Source organism: Passer montanus, unplaced genomic scaffold (assembly GCF_014805655.1).
Source record: "Passer montanus isolate IOZ18808 unplaced genomic scaffold, ASM1480565v1 scaffold74, whole genome shotgun sequence".
NCBI classification, from domain to species: Eukaryota; Metazoa; Chordata; class Aves; order Passeriformes; family Passeridae; genus Passer; species Passer montanus.
Window position 1 is genome coordinate 56,103 of NW_024372592.1, and position 14,837 is coordinate 70,939.

General features: G+C 42.1%; 1 protein-coding gene across 2 annotated transcripts; it reads left to right on the plus strand.

Moving 5' to 3' along the window:
- The first annotated feature begins 3,544 nt into the window (after window positions 1-3,544).
- On the plus strand, window positions 3,545-14,499 carry RBM17 (RNA binding motif protein 17). Of its 2 annotated transcripts, none has more exons than XM_039730914.1 (11): window positions 3,545-3,685; window positions 4,790-4,906; window positions 5,726-5,892; window positions 7,764-7,861; window positions 8,375-8,431; window positions 10,090-10,231; window positions 11,169-11,320; window positions 11,958-12,031; window positions 12,364-12,462; window positions 12,773-12,845; window positions 12,989-14,499. In XM_039730914.1, exons 1-11 carry the CDS (start codon window positions 3,563-3,565, stop codon window positions 13,090-13,092), a joined length of 1,206 nt encoding a protein of 401 aa, XP_039586848.1. In that variant the 5' UTR covers window positions 3,545-3,562; the 3' UTR covers window positions 13,093-14,499. The 2 variants fall into 2 exon arrangements, with proteins under 2 accessions (XP_039586848.1, XP_039586849.1); XM_039730915.1 differs by having other exon boundaries at window positions 7,767-7,861.
- Window positions 14,500-14,837: the final 338 nt, after the last annotated feature.

The following is a 14,837-nucleotide window of genomic DNA, read 5'->3' on the forward strand; positions in this document are numbered from 1 at the left end:
ATTCCTTCCTTTAACATAGGACACAGTTCTTTTCTCAGTGGGATTCTTATGGTGTAAAAGGAGTGTCTTGCTGATTTTTTTTTCTTCCACGAGGTTACAGACGTGTGAATTGTATCAATCCTTCCTTTAAAAAATACAGGCATTGCTAAAGCAAAAAACATAGGAAGATGCTTGGCAGATCCTCTAAAAATAAAGTGAAGATAATTTCTTCTTATATTTAAGGAGCTTTCACTGTCATTATGAAAATAGACATGTCTGTAAATGTGTTTAGAAAGACTGGGTTAATAGAAAGCAGCATAAGTAGGAAAGGAAGTAGTAGCTTTATTTTATTTATTTTTTCAGCTAACCACAGGGAAATAAACTGCACAGTAACACAGTCAGAAGCAATGCTGGAGATGAAGACTTTCTGATTAATACAGAGATAGTGCTTGTAAAATTTTGAGGTTGAGGGGCCAGATCTACCTGCTTCAAGGCTGGTGTTTGCAGACAGTCTTGCCTGTCCATTTGCATCATCATGTGGTGCAAGTGGCCATAATTCTTATAAAACTCAGCTCATTTATTTCATGTGTTTGGTATGAGCTGGAGATACACCAGCCCAGTGTAAGTAAAAATGAAAATCCATTTTTGCCTCGGTCAAAAAGAAGATATTAAATAATTAGTGCAAAATATCTGCTTCAAGCCTGGTGTTTGGCTTTGCAGACAGTCTTGCCTGTTCATTTGCATCATGTGGTGCAAGTGGCCATAATTCTTATAAAACTCAGCTCATTTATTTCATGTGTTTGGTATGAGCTGGAGATACACCAGCCCAGTGTAAGTAAAAATGAAAATCCATTTTTGCCTCTGTCAAAAAGAAGATATTAAATAATTAGTGCAAAATATTGGGCTGGGAAATTGGTACGGTTGGGTAAATTCCAGGCTCAGACAGATGCAGAATTTCAAGCTTTTTACAAAATAAAAATTGTTTCTGCAGACGGAACAAGTGCACTTCAGGCCCAAATGACATAATGCAGCAAGACCTTCTAATAGCCAAATGTTTTGCAATAACAATTACCCAATGACCTCGGTGGCAGTGATGGCACAGTAAAATGGCAGCAAACATGCTGGAATAAAAGACAGAATTGTTTGAAATACACTTGATGAGGAGTAAGTTTTCTGGTTTTTTGTAACTTTCTCAGTGCTACTGTGTTGCCAGACTCAAAAGTCTGATATTGTCTCCATTTTCCCTCCCAAAATCTCAGGCGCCCTTGGTAAGCAACTGGAAATACTGAATGGCAGTGGAGACAGGTAACTCACTGAACAACCACCACAGATCGCTTCAGGAGTTAGAAACATGGAATGGAAAATTACAATAGAACACCCAGAGTGAACAGTGCTGGGCACAAACCCAGCGCTGCCCTCGGGTGCTGTCCCTCAGGGAGCAGTGCCTGCCCTGCCGCTCTCGGGAGGACGCTGAATCACAGAATCACAGAATTTCTGGTTGGAAGAGACCTTTAAGATCATCGAGTCCAACCCATGTTCTAACACCTCAACTAGATCATGGCACCAAGTGCCACATCCAGTCTTTTTTAAAACACATCCAGGGATGGTGACTCCACCACCTCCCTGGGCAGATGACTCCAGTATTTGACCACTCTTTCTGTGAAAAACTTCCTCCTTAAGTCTAGCCTGTATCTCCCTTGGTGCAGCTTGAGACTGTGTCCTCTTGTTCTATCTGTTGTTGCCTGGAGAAAGAGACCGACCCCCAGCTCACCACAGCCACCCTTCAGGAAGTTGAAGAGAGTGATAAGGTCACCTCTGAGTCTCCTTTTCTCCAGGCTAAACAATCCCAGCTCCCTCAGTCGTTCCTCATATGGCTTGTGTTCCAAGCCCCTCACCAGCCTCGTTGCTCTCCTTTGGACACGCTCAAGCATCTCAACGTCCCTCCTGAACTGAGGGGCCCAGAACTGGACACTCCAGAAAGGTTCTCCAGCGCTCCTAAACAATCCAAGCGCCCTCAGGGCTGCCCTCCAAACCCTTCCCCACCCCCGTGGCCTCCTTCGGACGCTCTCGGCGGTTCGGGGATTCTGTGATTAAATAAAACCTCCGAGCTCAGATTGCCCCGCGAGAACCCGAAGGAACCCGGGCTTATTCTCCGGCCGGGCAGCTCCTCCGCCGCTGGGAGGGCAGCTGCGGCGGGGACAGCATTCCACTCGCGTCCTGCACTCCCTGCCGCCCCCCCATTTCCCGGGATTTGCCCTGCCGCCCTCCCATTCCCCGGGATTTGCCCTGCCGCCCTCCCAGTCCGAGCCGTGAGGGGCGGCAATGGCGGCGCTGCCGCTCCCTCCTCCCGCCGCCGGGGGGCGCTGGCGCGGCGGCGGCGCGGGGCGCGGTGCGCAGGCGCGGCCCTTCCCGCTCCGGGCCCGGCCCGGCCCGGCCCTGCGGGGAGGCGGCTCCGGGCCCTGCGGGGTGTGGGGACACAGGGCAGGGCGGAGCAGGAGGGGAGGGGCGGGTGTGCCGCGCTCAGCGGCTCCTCGGAGAGGTCCGGGCCTGTGTGGAAGGTGTGTGGGGGGGTGTCAGGGCCTGCCTCGCCCCCTCTGTTCCCAGAGCGGCGGAGATCGCAGCCCGCCCTTCCTTTTGCCGTGGGGACAGCGCCTTGTCCCTTCCCCGCGGTGACCCTGCATCCATCCATGTCCTTACCTTGTCCAGGGAAGGGTCTGGAGCCCCGGTCTGAGGAGGAGTGGCGGGGGGGCTCAGCCTGGAGAAAAGGAGGCTCAGGGGGAATTTCTCTCTCTCCAAAACTCCCTGACAGGAGGGGATATCCGGCGGGGATCGGGCTCTGCTCACGGGTGACAAGTGACAGGACAACAGGAAATGGCATCAAGCTGTGCCAGGGGAGGTTCAGGCTGGATATTAGGAAGAATTTCTTACAAGGAAGGGTGGTTAAGGTTTGGAACACGCTGCCCAGGGAGGGGGTGAAGTCCCCATCCCTGGAGGGGACCAAGGAAGGACTGGATGTGGCACTGAGTGCTGTGGTCTGGGTGACAAGCTGGTCTTCAGTCTCGGCTTGGACTCAGAGGTCTTTTCCAGCCTGATTGATTCTGTGATTCCCCAGTGCATGTTGTCTCCCCCTGGACAGCATCAGTCCTGCTGCCAACATCCCACTGCTCTGTGGCAGGTGGGAATTCCTACAGCACCCTGTCCCCATCCTGTGCATCTGTGCCTTTATAACCCTTTGTGTTCATCCCGAGGCCAGATGTTTAATAATCTTCAAAACCTCACTTTTCTTTTTGCAGTAAACTTATTGCTGTTGAGCCCTAATTGCTCATATTCCACTGCAGGATTAAATGAATTCTTGAGCAGTTCTCATCACCTTTCAAACTATTATTTTTGTGCAGCTTTGCTCTAGTTATGTGTATTTACCACTAGCCAGAAAAAGGTCCATTTTCTCTGGCTTTAGAAAAAGTGAAATAAAAGGCTGTGTACCCATATATGCAAACTATTAGCAAATAAACTGGAAATAGATTTGTGGTGTCATCTGGAGGTTTTTTTTCCTTTTGTCTTTCAGTTTTAAATTTAAGGGAAAATGTCACTTTACGATGACCTGGGGGTTGAGACCAGTGATTCCAAAACAGAAGGCTGGTCCAAGAATTTCAAACTGCTGCAGTCTCAGCTGCAGGTGAAGAAAGCAGCTCTCACACAAGCAAAGGTACAGTCCCTTTCTGTTTTTCAGACTTCTTTTGTGTTCAGTGCATTGTGTTTGTGACCTCAGAATACTGATTTAAGGTAATTTTGCTGGCATTTATCTGTGAGTTTGTAGCAAAGAGCCTGGCAAAGCTGAAGGGGGAAAAGGGAAAATTAATTTTTCTTAGAGGGAGTGTTGCAAAATTAAAACTGAAGGAAGCACTGATGTATGTGCTGCAAACATCTGAGCTTTTAGCCAGCAGAGCCAAAAGCTGATCAAGTTTAGCTTTAAAGATAATGAGATTCAGCTTTATAAAATTACTTTTCAGTGTAAGTAAGGGTCACTCTGTGATTGATTATTTACGTGTTTGCATTATTTTATGGCTGTTATTTAAAGGCTGTTGGTGCTAACCTGCAAATCTTTATGTATTAGAAATTTTACAGCAGGTATTTCCAGAGTAGATGAAAAGGAGGAATGCAAGCTGATTCTTATTAGAGTGACAGAGCCATTTTCTCTCTTTATTGCTGGTTCTTGATATTTCATGCTTTTTCTTTGAGCAGTGTTGATATTTTGGTTCAGGCAGGACACAGGTGCTCTTTGGGGCAGTGTAGGTTCTGTTGTGAAACTGCTTAATTAAAAGAAGGAGCAGTACCACTGATGCCAGATACCTAAATAGCCACAGCATTTTTCACTGGAATTACTCCTGCTTTTATGCTGCTGAAATTGGGAGCAGGATTTAGTTGATAATTGGAACAAACTGCATGGATGAAAATTACTGATGAATATTTACTAAATATTCTTTGTCCATGTAACTGATGTGCAGTGTATCCACAGCCCAACAGAAGAACAGGATAGGATTAGAAAACTCAAGAGTTCAGAAGTATTTAAAATATTTTATCTGATCATAAATGGGAAGAACAGTAGATCTTTGGAATAAATCTGAGTTTCTTAGAAACTAACTCAGTTCAAACTCACCTGAAGTGATCGGATGAATTTTTAATGTGTGATTCTGCTCCCAGTCAAAACCTAGGGCCATTCACCTACCACAGCAAAGTATATCAAGTAAGCTGATTTTCAGAAAACTGCTTTCCCTTTTTTAGACATTGTGTGTTTTGGTGATTTTTGCAGAGTCAGAGAACAAAACAAACCACAGTCCTTGCTCCAGTGATTGACCTGAAACGAGGCAGCTCCTCTGATGAGAGGCAGATCGTGGACACACCTCCTCATGTGGCAGCTGGGCTAAAGGTAAGACCAGGGCAGCTAAAAGTTCCAGATGTTTTGGAAATAGAATGTTTCCAGTGGTCAAAAAACTGATTATTTTCTGAGAATATCTTCCTCTGCTGAGAGTTCTTTAATTAACATTTCAGCTTCATTCAGACTTAGGTGGGGTACAGCATGGAATTACCACGGTTAATGTGCAGTTATAAAACAGTGTTCTTAGAATCTTGGACAGCTTCAAATAACTTGGCTAAACAGCAGTTTGGGTAGCTAAATAATGACTATAATTGTGTTTGCACCAGTGTTGGAACTGGACTTGTATAACAATCAACTGAAAAATAAAGGAAGTAAAGCCACCCAACCTTTTAAATTAATTTCTCGTGGTAAGGAATCAAGAGAAACTCTCTCCCTGCAGCTTTTGCAAAGGAAAAGTTCTGAAATGGTTATTTCAGATTAGAGGAGAACAATCTGTATGCCTCTGTTGGTATTATATTAATAGAAGCTGATAAAAAGCCTGATGAGATTGTGTGGGAGGACCCTGGCAGATCTCATAAAGCTTCTAATAATGCATTAGTGGGATTTGAAAAATTCCTGTCCATGCTGATTTGCTGCTGCTTTGCATTTTGCAAAAGGAGGGGTGGTTCTTTCTTCATGGGAAGAATTTGATGTAATGAGAGACTGGATGAAATGTTAGGTTTAAATAAAGCCAAGATTTCCTCTAGCACCAGTGGGATTAGGATATTACCTGACATTACAGAAGTTAGGAATCAGAAGTGTTAAATTTTTGCTTTCCAGCTGGGTGTTGTTTTCAGATCTCAGCTAAAAAAGAATGTCTCTTTTTTCCAGGATCCTGTCCCTAGTGGTTTTTCTGCAGGAGATGTGTTGATTCCCCTGGCAGATGAGTATGATCCCATGTTCCCAAATGACTACGAAAAAGTGGTGAAACGTCAGAGGGAGGAACGGCAGCGGCAGCGGGAGCTGGAGAGGCAGAAGGAGATTGAAGAGAGGGAAAAGTAAGGCTTTTGTTTCAAGGCTTGGCATATTGACTTTTATCTAAATAGGCATTTTAATTTTATCTCTCTGTATTCTTGGAAGTTCTTAGAGGGTTTGTGAATGCTGTGTGCTTGTAGAAACAAGAGCAGTATTTTAGTTAATGTGTTTTAGTGCTCTTGGTAAAAATCACTAAACATTGCAAAAACAATAAGAATTACCAACTTTGCAGCCTCCCTGGGTGAAAGACCCTTGTCAAAGATATTCTAAATTTACTTTGTTTCAATAATAGCAGCAATATTTGGGTACTTCATACATTGTTATTAGACTTTGACCTTGCAGGTGTTTCAGAGTATTTGATGTCATTGTCATCTGACTACAGAAAAGTTTTTCAGCACTCAGTAATGAACCACCCTTTCTGCTTCTAAAAACTACAAACTGATCCATGGATGAATTCAGTTTTAAATGTAGCTAGTACAGCCTTCAAGAGGCATAATTGCATTTCCTTTTTTAATACTCTGCAATCAGTAATTTAATTATCAAGTAAGTTAATTATGTGTTTATTAATCTCTTGTCTCTGGACAAAAGAAAATACTGCTTTATTTTAATGCCCTTTCCCTGAAATAAGAAATCTCTGTAATCATGTTAAAGAAGTTGAATGCAGATTCAGTATCTGATTGTTATAAGTGGTAAAATGTCTGCCAGCCAAGCAGAAGATTACATTTGCTCATTTCAAGTGAAGTGAATAAACCATCCTCATCACAGTATGAATCATCTGAACTCTGGAATTACAGTTCTGCTACCCTGTTTAGATTGTGGAAATTTATATCTCTAGTCATTGGGTCTTCTCTGTTTTCTCTTGGTTATATCTTTGCTGTTTTGATGGAGGAGGAATGCCTGAGGCTCTGCCCTACTGGCATACAAGGCCTCAGGAATCTGGGATGGCATTCCCACAGCTTCAGCATTGACTGCACTTTGGTTGTGTTTGCACTTGTGTGTGGGCCAAAAATCTTTATACATATTAACAGTAGAGAAAAGAGGTGAAAAATGCATAATAAATTCTGATTTCAAACTGGGGAGACAATCTCAGCCAAGCCTTCATCAGATGTGTGCTTTGGAAGTTCAGGCTGGACATTTGATTGCATATTCAGAAATTCTGTGTGGTTCCACAGTAGAGCTGTTTTTGTCATCCTTTAGCACAGTTTTGGTGGCTGTGCTAGGAATGAGATTTGATTTGTGCATCAGGTGGTGCACTTAACTTTTGAGGAAAAGTGCTTTTCCTTTTTGTTGTATTAAAATGAGTAATTTCCTGATCACATCAGATAACAGCTGAAGTGCAAACAAATCTTGAAGTATTCTGTACTTCACATTAGAAGTTGTTCCTGAATCTTATTTTAATTGCCAAGCAAATGTCTCAACCATCTGATGTTTAAACATGAGGATATTTTTTTATTCAGTAAATTATACTACTCTGTATAGCCTGTGATGGGAAATGTAAAAGGGATTCTGTCCGAAGCAGGGTGATTGATTAATTAATGTCTGTTACCTTGCTCTGTGTTCCATCCAACATCTGTTCCACGTTAGTCATTCAGTCACTCTGGTCTGTTTGGACAGGATTTATTCAGGTGCTTCCTCCTTTCCATGCATTCTTCTTGGCTGACTTGCAAGTGGAAAATGATCTTGGCTTAGATCCATTTTCTGTTTAACCAAAAATGCCCCATGATGGTAAAAGCAAAGAAACAAATGGTGAAGGTGTTAATTTGCACTTTCATAGGAAACTTGTTAAATGCCAGTTGGATGGAGCAGAATAATTCACCCTGCAGAGGTGGGATCACAAATTAAAACCAAGAGTTAACTTCCATGGTTTCTCATCTTAACTTGCTGTGTCTCCTAGAAGGCGTAAAGACAGACATGAAGCCAGTGGGTTTTCAAGACGACCAGATCCAGATTCTGATGAAGATGAAGATTATGAAAGGGAAAGACGGAAAAGAAGTAAGGGAACTGCTTATGGTTTTGGTGTGGAAAGAGGAGAAAAAGGGGGAGGGGAATTCACAGTCCTGTTTCATGGATTCTGTATTTCTCTGTACACTGTTAATTCTATGCCTTTAGAGTAAATCTGGCATTTTATTACAACATAATATAATGTAGAATACTGGTATTTTTCCATGGAGGCAGATGGCAGCCAAATTACTTGTGGAAATACCTCTGTTTAACATTAGTTTGTAGATACCTATTGTAAGTTTCTGCATGGTGTAGGTTCCAGGTAAGGAATGAGGCATCACATAAAATCAGGCTGTGACAATCACTGAGTTTTCACTATTGTAGCTTTTCATTCCTGCATTTGTTACATCAGTGCCCTTTGAGCTGGTCAGGTGACGTGGGTCAGAAATGTGCCTTTGCATAAAAAAATTAGTCTTTATTTTCTTTCAGCAGCAGAGTTACAGTAAATAATTGCAAGTCTGTTGTGATATCCTCTGAATGTGTTGTGTTCCATTTTGCTCATAGGTATGGGAGGAGCTGCCATTGCACCACCCACTTCTCTCGTGGAGAAGGACAAAGAACGTGAGTGCTCCAAGATCTTCTTCTCTAAACCCAGCAGTGTTCATTTCCTACTCAGCTTTCTGTTTAGTTAAGCCCTCCTGCTTTTCCCATTGGATTCTTTGTAGCAGCAGGACATGAACAAGTTCTTTGTTCCTGGGGAGAGGCTGTGGGGGACCTGTGATGCTGCCCTGTTTTGCATCTCTGTTCTGAAGAAATAAATCTTTCTGTATTGCTGGACAAGTGGCTTGGCAAACTGGGCTCTTACAACCATGTGCAGCTACTCACTTCTGATACGAAAGAAGAAATGTCACAGGCAGGTTTGTCTGGGTAGACTAGAAACCTCCACAGTCTGGAGAGGAAATTTTTCCATTGCTCTTTCCTTGAGGAGGTACTTAGTGAATATTTTTTCTAAAGGAGTTATGCACTAGAGACAGAATTTTATAAATTTTTCCAGGATGCAGTTTAGCTGAGGAGATTTGCCTGCAGTGCTGGTGTGAGGATCTCAGTTGTCCACGAGATGGCATCATCCTGCTATAGGAACAAAACCATTCCCTTTCTTTTTCATGTCTAACTGTTGTAGATTTTAAAATTTAAAAAACTACTTAAAAAACAATAATAAGAAAAAATCTTATGCACACAAACTTTTGTTTGGGAGTCCTCATTGCATTTATAAGAAGATTAAAATGTAAAAATATACCTCGAAGCTTAAGTGAATGATACAGTGAAAGCATTTGATATGTGTAAACATTCAAAACAGAAAGACATTGTTTTGAGTAAATAATTAAGGGCAATTAATCAGTGTCAAGGAAAAGTAAATATAGGTTGGAAATAGTAGAAATATCCTTAAGGGGAGAGCTTTTAAAATGTGACAAGGAAACCTTTGTGTTGCTTCTTACTTGATGCTCAAGTCCAGGCTGGAAGAAAACAAGAAACTATTGGTGTAGCAAAAGTCCCATAGTCCAGTCCATTTTCTATTTAAATAGGAATTATTTTTCTTCATATTATGTCCTCAAACTTCATGTCTGACCTTTTATTTGATAAGATACAAGAGCCAGTGTACAAGAAAATATTCTAAAATTAGGTCAGTCTGATAAAAGTCCATAAATCCATTCAAAAGTGATTTTTTTCTAGTGTTCTAATAGTTGGGGTTTTTTCCATTTTGCTATTTGACTTGTCAGTGAAAGGTGATTTAATAATCTAACCAGTATGATTGAGATATCCAGATTCATCTCCATTCCCAGGAATAGCTGCAGTTCAGAAATTCCCAGTGAGAAGAGTTGTATTTATTCTTTTTAATTGACTGATTTCTCTGCAGTGTATTTTTATTACAGTCCTTGGGCCTTGAGTTGTGTCCATTGATCCATTTTTGTCATAATTCTGTTCCTGATGAATGGGAGTTTGTCCCCCAGATAAACTCTTTGTAGTGCAGGTGGTCTCTTAATGTTTTCTCCATTTAATAAGAGGTTAATAAATGCCATATAGAGCTGTGGAAACCTACATCCAGTGAGGAAAACCCAAAATAACTCAGATGTTGTTTCTGAGAGAGAGAGGGAGGTGAGGGGATGTCAAAACAGAGTGTGCAAAGGAAACATTCTTATTATTTGGATTTATGTGGAAGACCTTTTCATAGTTTGTTAGGATTTCATTGAAAAAACCCCAAATGTGTCTGTTTTCTCCAGCTGTAGCATCATTCCCATATGAGGAGGAGTCAAGACCTCGGGCACCTTCTTCCAAAGCAGCAATTCCTCCCCCAGTGTACGATGAGCCAGAGAGACCTCGTTCCCCCACAGGACCCAGCAACTCCTTCCTTGCCAACATGGGGTAAACAAATGAGTGATTCCTGCATATTTTGTGGGGAAAGGCTTTGGAAGGTGATGGAAACCAAAAGCTTGAAATAGTTTGTCAGGAGAGATGAGCACAACCCATTGCATGTGTGTGGTTAGTCTGAGTTCAAAGAGTCCACACTGGCAAGATACAGGAGAAAATGTGGATTGACAGGATTGGGAAAAACACATCTGGGGTGGTTGCATTCAAGGCTGTGCTTTTAAGCCACACTCCAGCATAAAGTGTTTATGTCCTGCACAAGCCAGACAGTGGAGTGTACTTGAAAATACAGGTGGCATGTTAGTCCTTCTAGGTTACTTTTCCAGCATTGTCTTAAATTTGCTACATTCCAGCAAATGGATATTTCAAATAATTTCAGCTCTTCTTTGTTGAAAAATTCAGAATGTATTTTGCGTGAATGTAGCAACTGTGACTGCAAATCTGCCCATTTACTTTCCATCCTTGTGTGTGATGGTGTGTTAATTACCATGGCAACAAATGAACATGAATCTATACCTAAAAACAGCTTAGAGACTTAATTTTTGAGTTTGGTGGGGTTTTTTTAATTATCCAGAAAAAGATAACCAAATTTGCTACTGTTGGACCAGCTTGTGCATTGCTACCACCTCTAATTAGTAGTACCATGGAACTCTGACTTCACTGAAGGAAGGGCTAAAAATCTGACCTGACCTGCCTTACTTTGACCACACAATTGGCTATTTCTTCTGTGATTTAGTGCTTTAATCTTTCAGCATTATGTAGCCAGACTTTTTAGCCTTTTGTGTAGAAAAAAATCATGTAACTTGTAGAAGCTCCTATACTTTCTACTCCTGTGTAAGGAAGTTTTAGGAGGTAGGATATTGGAACACTCAGGAGAAATGCAGTGTTCATACTTTGTGGAAGAAACCTTTATGATTTTTTTTTCTCATTGCAGGGGGACAGTTGCTCACAAAATCATGCAGAAGTATGGTTTCAGAGAGGGCCAGGGGCTGGGCAAACATGAACAGGGGCTCAGCACAGCACTGTCAGTAGAGAAAACAAGCAAGAGGGGTGGCAAGATCATTGTTGGTGAATCTACAGAGAAAGGTAATTGTGTCCTGCTCCAAGAGTGTGAGAAATGAAGCTCCTGGGTTTCTGTTTAGCATCTGTCTTGTTGAACACATTGGAGTTGGAAAATTTACTCATATTTGGTCTTGTGAAAATTTACGTTTTTTTAATCTTTTTGTAAATTGATCCTGTATACATTTTTTTAGCTCATCCTCCCCTTCCTCCATCAGTTGTCCTCCTTTAGTGTTGGGGAAGCATCTTCACTTCCAGGGCTGATCTTGCTCTGCTCAGATGGCTTTTTTCCTGTTGATATTGCTCTCATTTCCCTGCTCTTGTCTGATCTTGAGATAACATCCAGGCTTCTGAGCACAAGTGGTGGAAGTCAGAATACTCCTAGTCTTGTACTTGTTATGATACAATTCTGAACTAGGGAATTCTTTTCCTCAAAGGAGTAGTACATTGTCAGTGTTACTGTTTAATTCACACCACTGGAACTGATTTTTCTGCTTACTGCCATTCCAGGTAGCTACAAGTTCTGAATAACTGTTCCTCGCCAATATGAAAGTACATTTTGTGGCTTTTATTCCATTGTTTGATCAATAAGATTCTGATGAAAATCCCTAATTGAGCTTTAATTTTAAATTGTACCATGATTCACTGTTCTGTCTTTAAACAGAAACGGGCAAGAAGGCGGATTCCAACCCCTTAACTGAGATCCTGAAATGCCCAACTAAAGTGGTCTTACTGAGGGTGAGTTGGAAGTAAGGGAATGTGTCTTGGTGCTGAAATGTTTAAACCTCTATTCCTGATACAAAACTCTGCACAGTTCAAATGGTTCTGGCCTGCACCCACATGGTGCAGGAGAAATTATGTGACTTCCCGGGGTACAAGCTGTGACTTTAAATCAACACTGCTTTAAATCATGCAGTGCCCTTGCCTTAGGGACAGGGAGCTGTCTCCTCCTGTAGCTTTTGAGCTTTAAAAGTATTTGTGGTCACAGTTCACAGAGCATCTGTGATTTGTCTGCACAATCACCTGCACAGACTCCATCCAGTGAGTTGGCTTTGTTCTTTGGCTTTCAGAACATGGTCGGTGCTGGGGAGGTGGATGAAGACCTTGAAGTTGAAACTAAGGAGGAATGTGAGAAATATGGCAAGGTTGGGAAATGTGTCATCTTTGAGGTAAGAGATAATCTGTCTCTTTTTGGCTGCTCTGAAAGTAAACTCCCCTCACAACTGGAGTGTTACTGCCTGAGAGAGGCATACATAGAAAATCTCTCAGGGTCCTTCACTGTGTTGGAATTCTGGATTTGCTGTATCTGTAAGATACAAGCTTCTAACAATAGCAAATGTGCAAAAATCACTTGAGTATTGTGTTTTTGGAACCTTTTTATTTCCTTTTTTCACTGCCTTTGTGAAGAACAGCAGTTGAAAACCATGTTCTCACTGCTGTTTTAATTGCTTGTGGCTTTGGGTTTTTGTTTTGTTTCAGATCCCTGGTGCCCCTGATGATGAAGCTGTAAGAATATTTTTAGAGTTTGAACGGGTTGAATCTGCCATCAAAGGTAGGATCCTAAATTGTGTCCTGTGAAGCTCAGAGCTAACTTCTGCAGAGAGATTAAACAGTCTCACTGGTCAGGCTGTTTAGTTAGAGATGTTTATTTTATTGAATTGCTGCTTGCTGATCTGCTCTTTGTTTCAATTCCAGCTGTTGTGGATCTAAATGGAAGATATTTTGGAGGCAGAGTGGTGAAGGCTTGTTTCTACAACCTGGACAAGTTCAGAGTGCTGGATCTGGCGGAACAAGTTTGATTTTAAAAATCTAGCTCGAGGTGTCATTGTTTTGGCAATCACGTTTTCAGCAGTAGGCTGGGAATAAGGAAGAGAAAAGTAGCTTTCCTAGCAGACTGGAAACAAGCCTCATTGAATGGATTTTACACATTCGTTGTGACTTATGTTTTTTTGTAATATAAAGCCCTTTGAAAGTAAAATTCACGTCTGTGTGGTTTTGAATTGCACATTTCTGCTTTCTGCTCTGGGGATCCTGGTTTTTTTGAGCTTTCAGATGACTTTGCTCTGTTGAAAACCCACTGCTGAGGAGATGCTTTGTCTGTATTCCTGCTTTCTTTGTTCTGGTGCTTCATCATGGAGTCCCTGTGCTGGATCCACAATAAGTGTGAAGCTTTGGACAAGGACTGTGTGCTCTGATCTTCTCTTCCCTGATGGTCTCTCCTAGAGTTAGAGCCTTGCTCTGAGTCCTCATCTCTGCACACCAGTGCTTTGGGTCATTGGACAGCTGCAGCTGGTTTGTTCTCCTGACTCCAGGACAAAGCTTCTGTGCCAGAATGGAGACTGAAATAACAAGGATTGAGTCTGTCTTCACAGAGCAAAATAAAATCCATGTCTAATCCAGGGAAATGGAAAGAGGAGGGAATTTAATGGACTGTTAGCAGGACTCTCTGCTGTTGGGCAGTCTGTGCTGGGAATATCCAGGGATAACTGATTTCAGGTCATTAGTAGGGAGAAGGGAAACTCCTTCCTGTATCTGGCCAGCTGTCAAAAATCTCACTTCTCTAACTCACACATAGGCAACTAACTTTGTTTAACCATTTCAAACTTGTCATTTGCTCTTTCTGTTTATATTTCTATATTTGAGGTCAAATACCATCAGGGTTAGGCTTTCTTTTAGGAAGGAGTGCTTGTGGAAATTTTTGCCATGGAGAGAAGTTCCCATGAAAACCTGAAGAGCTGACAAACTAAACTACTAAACACTACTACTCTTAGTTTTAACTCGATGTGAGATAGTACACAGCTCTCTGCTCCTGGTTTTATGTTTGCTTTTTGTTTGGGAACAGTGTGTGACAAAGAGTTGGCAAGAAGGGGCTCTGCAATGGTGGCATTTGTCTCTGTGCCTCATTGCACCCAGAATTGTGGAGATTCTAAAGTGGCTGTGAGCCCTGAGGGCATTTTAGCTGTTTGAAAGCTGATGCTGATGTCTTTTTCCTGTTACACACACGGACTGGGGGGGAGGGGGGACAGACCTGTAGTTCAAGGCTGTGAATATCTCCAGTTCTTGCCCTTTTGCTGAGTTTTGGCTGAGTTATGACAAACCCTTGGGTCTTGTGTTCTGCTTATTTTGTCTGCTTGTGTTCCACCAACCTCTGTACAAACATTTGCTTGTAAAACAATTTTTTTTTAAAAAACTGATATTTTACCTGCTGTGTTTTGGCTTCCTTACTGTGCTCTTGTGTTGTGCAGGGCAGTCCCTCAGAGTTGGGCACTTTCTCTGATCCACCCTCACTGCAGCAGAGGTGAGGAACAGGCCTGACACCAAAACCACAGGACCTGGGGCAAAAATCTGGATTCTGTTCCTGCCTCTGCTCTTTGTTTTCTCTGTTTTCTCTTTGAGCAACTCTTTAAGGCCTTTGCTGCTGTGTAGCAAAACAGAGATTAGCCAGCTATGAATAAGCATAGGTTTGCTTGTAGTACTCAAAATTTGAGTGGCTGCTGTTGGAAGTTTAACCACTGGTAACAGATTGAGTGTGATCTGAACTTAG